This window comes from Borostomias antarcticus (genome assembly GCF_949987555.1).
Source record: "Borostomias antarcticus genome assembly, chromosome: 23".
NCBI lineage: Eukaryota > Metazoa > Chordata > Actinopteri > Stomiiformes > Stomiidae > Borostomias > Borostomias antarcticus.
The window spans coordinates 8,663,549-8,674,197 of NC_140256.1; the positions used below are offsets into that span (position 1 = coordinate 8,663,549).

General features: G+C 45.5%; 1 protein-coding gene across 1 annotated transcript; it reads left to right on the plus strand.

The window, feature by feature from the left end:
- The first annotated feature begins 293 nt into the window (after positions 1 to 293).
- On the plus strand, positions 294 to 8,167 carry rnf10 (ring finger protein 10). Its single transcript, XM_084457340.1, has 17 exons — positions 294 to 831; positions 3,017 to 3,201; positions 3,345 to 3,559; positions 3,641 to 3,731; positions 3,871 to 4,055; positions 4,159 to 4,295; positions 4,404 to 4,558; positions 4,799 to 4,939; positions 5,041 to 5,332; positions 5,437 to 5,570; positions 5,742 to 5,862; positions 5,966 to 6,067; positions 6,177 to 6,269; positions 6,454 to 6,542; positions 6,670 to 6,727; positions 6,843 to 7,007; positions 7,101 to 8,167. Exons 1-17 carry the CDS (start codon positions 666 to 668, stop codon positions 7,172 to 7,174), a joined length of 2,403 nt encoding a protein of 800 aa, XP_084313466.1. The 5' UTR covers positions 294 to 665; the 3' UTR covers positions 7,175 to 8,167.
- The last annotated feature ends 2,482 nt before the right edge of the window (positions 8,168 to 10,649 follow it).

A 10,649-nucleotide genomic window follows, 5' to 3' on the forward strand; every position in this document is an offset into this window, starting at 1 on the left:
TTGTTCTACATATAACATACATGTTTGTACGTAAAATATTAATTGACTGGGTCTGTGGTAGGCATTTTTGCCATTTATTTTTGAGTGAGATTATGCACACAATTTTCCTTTTTTTGTATTCTAAAAAATAAAGAATTACACTATTTAATTAACCATTACAATCGATTTAACAGGAAAGGTGTTACAATTAACAAACATTCACTTTTCAGTATCGGCCTACATTTCCCACAAACCCTAGTCAGCTCTCTTTACAAAAGGGTTTGAACCACGAAGTTCCATCCGGGTCTCTGAGGTTCCTGTCTGGCGACCCGTCGCCATTAGTTTAAGCTCGTCCTTAGAAAGCTATTTTTTAGGGGAAAACCCTATACATTTTGACGTTTTCCATTAATTGGAAAACGGTTAACGCCTTGCTGGGGCCGAGTGTTTCCAACAGCAAGAAAAGCTCAGATTTTCGGGGTCTTGGCCCCGCGGTGTGAGCATTCGTTCTCTCTAAATACAGCCTCCATTACTGAGACGCCTGAATCGTGTCTCTATTTTTCTCGGTTTGTTTTGTTGTCAAGATGTCGCCGTAATGGAGTCTCCGTGTTTGACAGAAGTGAATCGGGGCCTTTGCCGCCTGACCCGCACCTGCTTCAACCCGCGTACATTCTCCTTTTTCCCAATTGATGCTAGAGAGCTCGGAAGCTCTCTCCCCGGAGCTCGGCCTCAAATACTCTTTCAGCAAGACGACAACCATGGAGAAGAATCCAAACATCAATGCGAACAGCAACAAGGTTCCCCCTCGTTCAAGTTCTACGGGCCCAACGCCTGGCGAATCTAAACCCAAAACAGGTGAAATGATACACACCAGTATTCAAGCCTAACAGTGACAGAAAAGTTGCTAGCCTAGCACAGCGCTGTCAATTGTTTTCCCGAGCACATACTGTGGCCTAAAGTTACTCTCGGTGCTTTGGGCCCTAACGTTACTGGACTAGTTTGTTTACGTGACATGGATGACGTAGCTGTCAGAGAAATTAGTTCAAAGGTCACCGTAACTGCATAATATTCATTACTGTATCTAAATATTCTGCCTGTGTCCTGTTGTGAACTGTCCCATGTTTTAGGCCTGGACATGAGTTCACACTTGACACACTAAAGTCTGGCGTGTACTGATAAGTGCATAGGCCACCCCGTGCTAATCATGTGGGTTTCAATGGCCATACCAGTAGTTTTTGTGTTGTGTAGTAAATAACTCATCCAGGCTATTAACAAAATGGGAGAATTGTCAATGCAATAATCCAAATCTGAAAGTAATGTTATGTGGGAATCTGCAGGGAATCACAGTTCTTCTCTTTCACTACACACCTTGTGTCTTTTATTTCACTCCAACAACAACTCAACAAAAGGCACTGAAAGAACGTCCAGCATAACATGTGGACGGCACAAGCACACAACCACAATTGCTCCGTCCACAGCCTAGGGTGAATTATGCATAACTAATTTAAAGAGTCCACTACTCACTTCCCCCCTCGAAATCACCATAATAGAAGTCAAATTGGAGGGGCGGGACCAGGCTGCAAAGGCTCTGCGGAACAGGAGCTGGGGGCGTGGCCACAGGGTGTCCACAGGCAGAGCTTTAGGGGCGCTGTGTTGCATTGGGGGGGGCATAGGAGGAGCCAGAAGGGCCCTTGTTGGGGAAAGGGGCCGGTTAGGCATGCTGAACGTCCGTGGTGAACTCCTGATATGTAGGAGAGCGGTCGCTGCTGGCTGGCGGACCGTGGTTCGGTCACCTTAGACATGGCGAACGTGAGGGGTTCACAAACGCTGTGAACTCACAGACCTCCAGCAGGAAACTGAAGCGTCAAATGGAAGTGGGCCTGCCCTGTTTTTGGTGATGCGGTGCCCAAGGAAGTCAGTGGTGGTCAGGCCAGGAGAAAATGAGCTTACTTGCCAGCTGGCTGGAAAAGTCCTGGATGTGCAAGACTGGGTAGCATTCAGGTGAACACCATGCAGGCGTCAACCACTGCCAGGCTTAGGGGCGACGTGGAGGGGTGAGGCCCACGGGCTGCTGGAACACAATGATGCGGAGGCACCCCATGTTCTCAAACTCCGCTTTGGCGATGGAAAGTTTGTCAGGATCGAGGCGCCGAGCTCAGGCGTAAACCGGTGGACTGGTGGTGGCGATGTGGTGTTCCACCCCGTGCTTGGCGGTGGGTGATGAGAAGGTAGATTTAAGTGAGGTCTGGGAACTCGGCGAGGAGGAGGAACACGTCCGCGTCTGAGAGCATGCTAGGGCCAACACCATATAGTAGAATTTCGTTGTGTACGCAGCGATCTCCCGAAGCACTTCTGTCTGGCCGAACCAGGCCGAGGCTGATGATTCCCAGAACTCTAAGGGAAACTGTGTTGGCTGTCATGTTCTGGTGCCAGTAAATGACAGTCGGGGTCACCACTGTGGGAATTCTGCAAGGAATCACAGCAACTTTCTCTTTCACGACACACCTTGTGTCTTTTATTTCACTCCAACAACAACTCAACAAAAGGCACCGGAAGAACCTCAAACATAACCTGTGGACGGCAAGCACACACAACAACAGTAGCCCCGTCCACAGCCTCGGGTGAAAGTAGCTTCATGCTAAATCCGGCATCATGTTTTTGATGTTGAATTGCATCCAACTCTAACGCTAATGTGTTGTGCACTGTCCCGTCCAGATAAAGTAATTATGCAGAATTAATTAAGAGTCCACTACAGTTATCCAGGTTGTGCTATTAGAATCTTTGATTTTCAGTTGGCACTAGTAATTTGAAGAAATATGATGTTAGTAACAATTTATCTAACAATAAATCTAATTTTCTGGTCTACACTTTCTGGGATGTTACAATAGATAGATATAATCCTCTGAATCAGGGACAATTTAGGGAGTTTCTTTGGCACTCCCTGACACTAAATGACATTTAGGACTCAAACTGTTGATTGTACTGTAAAGGTTTTGCTATGGACTCACATTCTCTTCACTTTAACTGGCATTCTCTCCAGATGGTAAGAATAATGGGGGCTCTAAGCGCCACAGCCGCAAGAGAGAGCCCTCCTTTCCCAAAAGTGACAGCTTACCAGGCCTGCGCCGCACCAATTCACAGAAAAGCAAGAATTTTGACAAGAGACCCCCTCAGAGAGGTGGAGGGCGACAGTATGGGGCTGCAGGAGGAGGAAGACGGGAAGAGGTGAGCATTTACCACAGGAAGAAGTTAATGTTTTTTTTGGACTGCAATACAGTCATACAAAATTAAGACGGCTTTGAAAAGAGCTTTAATGAATCATTCACACTCAATGTTACATGAAGGCTGTTTATGATCCTCCGTTCCAGGTAGCCGAGAACCGCCGGGCCGAGTTCAGCCCGGCTCAGTTTGCTAGACCCAAAAAGATAAGCCTGAACCACCTACTGAACTTCACCTTTGAGCCCCATGGTGGCCAGGGTGGCCATGGTGGCCTGGGAGGAGACAGCCACTCCTGCTGGGGCCGTCGCAACAAGTGGGGCCACAAGCACAAGCCCTTCAACAAAGAGCTTTTCCTGCAAGCCAAGTAAGCTCCCCTTCCTATGAAAGGCATTTTCTGAGACACGGCAACTAGTGGTTGTAAAGTGATCTGAATATTTTTCCTTAGCTGCCAGTTTGTGGTGACTGATGACCAGGACTACAAGGTTCACTTGACTGACCCAGATACCCTGGTGAACTGGGACTGTGTGCAGCAAGTGGTGAGTGTCTCATTCCCGCCACTGCAATCACACACACACACACTAACTTACTGTGCTGTGGCATCTCTATCCCGTTCAACCAATCTACCCTCTATTTTGATGTAATACTGTAAGTAAACCTGTTTTTGTCCTGTTTCAGCGCATATACAGCCATGAGGTGCCCTCCTGCCCCATCTGTCTGTACCCTCCAGTGGCGGCCCACATCACACGCTGTGGCCATATCTTCTGCTGGCCATGTATGCTGCACTACCTGTCACTTAGCGACAAGAGCTGGTCCAAGTGCCCCCTCTGCTATGAGTCTGTGAGCACTGCAGACCTGAAAAGGTTAGAAGGAAACGTTAAGAACTATGGTGAAGACTTATGTTGTTGAAGAAAGATAAACAAATTAAAATGGTGAATCACAAACTCCCCTTGTCTTTTGTTGCAGTGTGGTGGCCATGGAGACCAGGCAGTATGCAGTTGGTGACCTCATCACCATGCGCCTGATGAGAAGGGAGAAGGGATCTGTGGTGGCTATGCCAAGCTCTGAGTGGGTGAAAGTGGAGGAGCCTATTCACTTTGGAGGTTAGGGAAAAGTAGAAGGAAATTCCTCTTTGGAAACAAACAACATGGTGGCAACTAAGTTGTACTGACTGACCTCCCTTGTGTTTTTGGCTCATTGTTCGTTGATAGACATGCGTCTGAGCCCATACTCCAAGCTGCTGGTGGCCTCTCCAGAGCAGGTGCTGGGCCTGGTGGCTGAGGAGAAGTCTGCGTTGCAGGCGCAGCTCACCCAGGAGGAAGATTCTCAAGCTTGCTTCATCCAAAGCGCCCTTTGCCTTCTGCAGGTAATTCGATTCAATAAATATTTATTGTCCCCAGAGGGAAATTCTGATGCAGCTTAAAGACATGAACACCAAAACATATAACAATAGAAGTCTAACAATAGAAGAGAGCAATTCCTTAGGAATGAAGACAACTGCGTAATACCCTCAAACTATAATTGGAAATTTTTAATATTTGTCTTGTCAGAGAAATGAATCGAACTGTTGTGACGTGTGTTCTCTCTCTGTCATACTTTGTTGCAGGAGCGAGAGGAGGTTCTGCAGAAGCAAAAGAAGGCGGCTCTGCAGAAGCGGCGGAAGGCATTTGTGAGGGACAACCTGGACCTATCAAGGCTCACCTTGGTGGATGTGGAGGATGTGGTGACTACCGTCAGCGTTACCAAGGTGAGTGAATCGCCCATAGAATTAGAATTCAAACATGTCCTTCTCTCCCCTGTCAAACCCCATGTTCTGATTCGGAGACTCCCATGTTTCACACCTTCCAGCCAGTGCTGCAGTATTCCTCCGCATTTGATGATGAGGTGGCGGAGATGCCAGAGGAGGATCCCGAGCAGGCCTCTGGTGAGCGTGGTGAGGGGGTCCTGGAGTGTGTGGTGGAGGAGTCCAACGAGGCCCTGGTGGAGGAGTCCCCTGAGGCACTGGTGGAGGAGTCCCCTGAGGACCTGATGGATGCAGCCCCAGAGCCTCAGCCTGCGGAGGGGACCCCTCCTTGCCAGGCTGAACCAGGGTATCCCCATAGCACCTCAGGGCATGGGCCCTACTACTACTTCTACCAAGGTAAGATTTCCCTCTGGACCTGTTGGCCAGTAGGCTTCCCTACTAATCAGTGACCCTCAAAGCTCCAGTGGCCTACGCTTATTCCCCCATTTTGCCCTTTCCAGCGGAGGACTGCCAGCAGATGTTCCTGAACCCGGTGAATGTGCGCTGTCTGCTGCGGGAGTATGGCAGCCTGGAGGCTAGCCCCCACTCTATCACTGCCACTGTGGTGGAGATTGAAGGAAAGACCGTCTCGGAGGTAAAATCTCACATGCAGACAAGGACCTCTGATGGTGCTTGATATACAACAACAGAGGTGTTTCAATATCAAACATGTTTTATTGCTTATTTCTTCTCTTTTGACTATGTAAGATAATCAAGTGGCACACTGATGGCTTTTTTTTCCCTCTAATGTGTTTCTTGACTACAGGAGATTCGCCGTCGCCCGTTTCGCTATTTGGCTCATCTGCCACTTACCTGTGAGTTCAGCCTCTGTGAGCTGGCCCTTCAGCCCCCCATCCTGTCCAAAGAAACTCTGGACTGCTTTGCAGGTCAGTGTGCACACACACTTGGGAGTTATTGAAAGTGAATGGGATGTTTCATTTAGAGACTAATATGCAAAGCCTTCTCTCCTTCATTCTTCTCTACTTTCAGATGACTTGGAGAAGAGAAAGCGCCTGAGACAGAAGAAAGCAAGGGATGAGAAGCGCAGAGAGAAGCGTATTGAGATCGAGGAGGATAAGAAGCAGGGCAAATGTAAGTAAATGTCACTGGAAATGCATGTATATTAATTGGAACGTCTGGTCAGACGAACACCCAAAATTATGTTCGAGTCTCGTGTGATTGAATGTCATGCGACCTTCAGATCCAGAAGTGCATATCGGCCTGGAAAATCTGCAGCAGTTCCCAGAGTTCCTGCTGGCTCCGCCCTCCCCCCTCGGCAGCAGCCCTGTCTCAGGTGAGGCATGCCCTCAGGCAGCTCCCATTCTGAGCATCATACTGCCAATGAGAGCTCAACATGCACGCATACATGCAACCAGTGGCTAGACTCTCACAGAAGTGGTGCCACTTGACTGTATGAGTATTGATGATACCCATGTTTGTACCTTGTTAACTGAGATGGAGTTTCTATTGTGTTTCAGATGGGATGATGTTCCCTACACTGAGTGGACAAAGCCCTGTGCCCGGTAGTAGTGTGGAGGATGACTCTCACTGCATGTCCTTTGCTCAGGTCTTTATCATATCTTTTTCACACATTCTGAAATTTATCAGTAGTTTCCAGCAGACATCGGAAGGAACCACATTAATCCTTTTGCCACCAAAATGCACTCATGTCCCCCTCGTTCTCACCTTTCTAGATGTTGAGAGATGGGAAAGCCAGAGTTGATGCTGGGCCCAGGACTACCCCAAAGAAAGGTGAGAACCTTGTTCTCCATGGTGTCATTAAGTAGATTGTAGAGAACATTCTCAGCTAAAATATGTTGGTTAATTTGACCATGCCTTACTGAATTTGATGGGTTTGATCCCACAGACATGCTGCTTGCTCCCCCAGTGGCAGACAGCGATGGAGAAAGTGATGGGTCAGACCGAGTCCCAGTGCCCAGCTTCCAGAACTCTTTCAGCCAGGCCTTTGAGGAGGCACTCCAGCAGCTGGACCACGGTCCGACTCCTCCACCACAACCGGTGGTCGTCCCTGGTCAGTCTTGGCGCATGCACAGGCATAATATACTGATTTCTTGATGAAGTTACATTGGCTGCACTTTCATGCCTTGCTCTTCATCTCTTTCAGTGGAGAATGGGGGAAAGAGGAAGAAGAAGAAACAGAAGCTTCTGTTCAGTACCTCCATGGTTCACACAAAGTAGACAACACTGAAGTTGACAAAAGATTTTCACATTGCCCCTGAGTTTCTTGATTTAATCCGTTTTAATCAGTTTCATACTCTTTACTGCCTCTTTTTTCTATACAGCTCAATTTTTGGAATTGCAAAATCGAATGCAGTGGGGGTGGTGAGTTAGGTATGTTACCTAAGTAAGTGCTGCTTAAACCACAGCTCTCATAGTTCTTCACTGGCCCTTCCTTTCACTGGGAGATCATGCAAATCATGTTATAAATTGTCTTCAACCAATGCTTAGTAAACAAGGGTGATTCTAGACATTTTTTCTAACACATTCTCATAACTTTATGACTCACTGTTTCCCTGTTACATGCAGAATATCCAGTTGATGTTGGGTACAATTTTAGATATTTGTCAAGGATGTGTATTTTGGGTTGGACTGATCAGACTATGGTTAAATAGAACGGAATGGTTTTAAGGGGTGAATAGCAGTCAGCCAGCTGCAGGTATGTCACACCCTCTGAACTAATTCGTTCCCTGATATTAATGCCGAAGTCCAAACCTTATCCAGCCCTGAATATGCTCCAATAGTAAAAACAAATCCAGTGCAAGTTCAGTGTTCAATCCAGGAGTTGACCCGTGGATACATACATTAACAGATGACCAAGGTTGTTGAAGGAGCTTTGCTTCATGGTGGCCTATAACACATATATTAGACAGACAACTAAATACCTATTGTGTAATGGTGGAAGAGATTAGTTTTCATTTGACATGATTATTCAATTAAACTGAATTGCATTTTTCCAGTTTTCATCTAGTTTTTCTCATTTGTTGAGCTGGTTTCCAGACTAATTTGTAACATTGGCCCTTTACACACAGGTTCAATTCAGTATTGAAAATGTGTGAAGATATAGAGAATTGCTGACTTCGATTGCTTGCTATACAGGTGGGATACAAGATATAGAAAATGTTTTGTTTTGAAGGTTCATTAATTCACCTTTTGATTTTGAGGAAGTTTTTAGTGAACATAAAAGTGTTAAAATGTCATCTAGCCTGACATTGGAATGAATAAAGGAATATGCACAATCAAAGTAATTGCCTGGTAATTTATGGTAAAAGAACTTAAGTAATGGTTAAATCTCACCACATTGGGGCAGTAGTATTCCATACAACCTCTGCTAGTTTACCAGGACATCAAATCCTCAACTTGTGAGGCAGACAGCTACGAAACGAAAGTCAACTAGCTAGCTAGCAGGGCAAGAGTTGCCTCGTTAGCATTTAACGACAAGATAAGAAGTTGACTGGCTGCTACCTGGTCTAGTTTATTCTCTCCCTCTCCAGTCGAAGTTGCAATAGATAGGTGGCTAAGCCTAGCTAACGTCAGTTAGCAATTTAGTAACAACAGGTTGGTCGGCTGTTGATTGTTAGAAACCGAGTATCCGTCTGAAGTTAACCGCCGAAGTCCCAGGTCCTACCGAGGACGAGGTAAGAAAAGGTGGATTAATTGACAGGTGGATGATGTTCTTTGCTCTATTTGAAATAACGTTGTTTTAGTAGCTTACTAGCTGTAGCTAGCGAATACGTCTGGTAGGTTAGCGATGTAGCCATGTCTAACTCCGTGTGTCAATAACGATTGAAAGCTGAAACTTGCTAGCAGTGACGACTGGTAACATTAAATGTACAATTTTAGCTAGCTAACCTTATTAAACAGTTAGCGACACATCGGACACGTTAGCAGCTCGTTTTATTCGTTTGTTCTTGAATAGTTTGATTCCGCATCGAATTCACGTTCACGTTAGTTCGCTCTCAAACAACATTATGCTACGTTCATATTTGGTCAATTTAGCTTTTCTAGAGCCCATTACAGCTAGCTAGTAAGTTAGTGTAGTTAACGTTAGTGCTAGCTTAGCTTTGGTTAACGCTACTATTATGCTATCTGGCTAGCTAGTTATGTAACGCTAGGTTAATAACTAGGTAACGTTAGCTTCACAGATTTGGGGGGGGGGGGGCAGTTAAGTTCTAATATCTAGCTATATGCCAACAAGCTAACCAAGTTAGATATTTTAGACAAGCAGTAAACTGGCTACCGTTAGTTTGTAGCGTCAAATGGTTTAACGTTAATAATAGGATGAACGAGACATGAACTGGCTAACGTTAGCTAGTTAGTTTATGGTTGTTAGCTAGCTAACATTACTACTAGATCATCTTGTTAGCTAATTGAACGAGCCTCCTGGGTCTCATGTCGTTGTACGTTTGTTTTGCTAGCCAGCTACGCTATTCGCTATTGTATGTCTTTAGTTCTCAAAACTGGCTAAACCAGACTGTCATCCTGACAAGACGACGGCGTGACCAACTAGTAAACTCAGTGGCTCAAAACGCCAAGAAGACAGTGTTTTAACCCATTCTAGGTGTACAGTTAATTCGTTGTGTCCATAAAGATTGTGGTTTGTTCTTGCTGTAATCAAATACAATATTAAACGCTATCATTGATTGTAAAATGATTTATAATTTTCCTATCCTTGACACACGCAAAGATGTTTGCCTTTGCAACTAACTGATCTTGCGTCTGTGGTTTTGAAGGCCAGTCTTCTTGTCTGTGTGCGTGTGTGTGTGTGTGTGTGTGTTTATAGTCTCTTCGTTGGAGCTAGCTGTCTTTTGATTGCTGTTACTTTGAGTTAAGCACAGATAGTCCAGAAAACAAAAGTTTTACACAGGAGGATTGCTACTCCTGTAAAGAAACTCCATTGTTTTAATGCCCAAGCTGTAGTATGAAAAATGTACTTTGCAAGAGACAGCAGCTAAGCATTGGGATCCTAGCAATCACTCAATTCATACTGCTGCTGAGCTTTCCCATCGACAATAGATATTTTGAATTCCAGCTTTGCTAAGGCGTTTCCTGTAAACAACCGCCACCTCAAGTTATCAGAGCTTGCTAAGTCACTCTTTCCTGCTTGGACTATCATTCCTTTTTATTTAGGAGTAGTTTACCCTTTATTTCCTTTCCCCATAAGGTATATTGTGTGCATTATTATATGGATGTCTTGTTTGGGTGTGTCTCTGCGATTTTGATTCAATGTATAGGCTAACTGTTTTTTGGAGGGAGCACTGACCAGGGATATGTGTGTACTGGTGGAGCGAGAACTGCTACTCTGATTGATATCTCCCCTCAAGGTCTATAGTTCACTGTGAGCTCCTTGTGTTGACACAGTTTCCCTCTCTCCCCAGGCTCAACCAACTACTTACTCCTGTGTGATATGACATCACTGTATGGTTACCACAGAAACCAGGGCTCCACCACAGCCAGTCAGGTGAGTTATTATGGGATTGCCCACAACATTTTGAGGAAATTGCAGTCTAAGCAGAATAAGATAATTGCACTGACAAGCAGTTTTTATGCACCACTCTTACTGGAGCAGAGCAGGTGCTGATTTTATATTGTGTCTCAAGAGGAAAGCATGTGGAATGCGTTATTAGATCTGAAGAGGGAGCCTCTTAAAGGGTTG

Excerpts from the sequence above, each read along its gene's own strand:
- rnf10 (XM_084457340.1), top strand. The coding sequence starts at position 666 with ATGCTAGAGAGCTCGGAAGCTCTCTCCCCGGAGCTCGGCCTCAAATAC. Across the intron at positions 4,056-4,158 it reads AGCACTGCAGACCTGAAAAG|TGTGGTGGCCATGGAGACCA; the intron begins GTTAGAAGGAAA and ends CTTTTGTTGCAG. Across the intron at positions 4,940-5,040 it reads CTACCGTCAGCGTTACCAAG|CCAGTGCTGCAGTATTCCTC; the intron begins GTGAGTGAATCG and ends CACACCTTCCAG.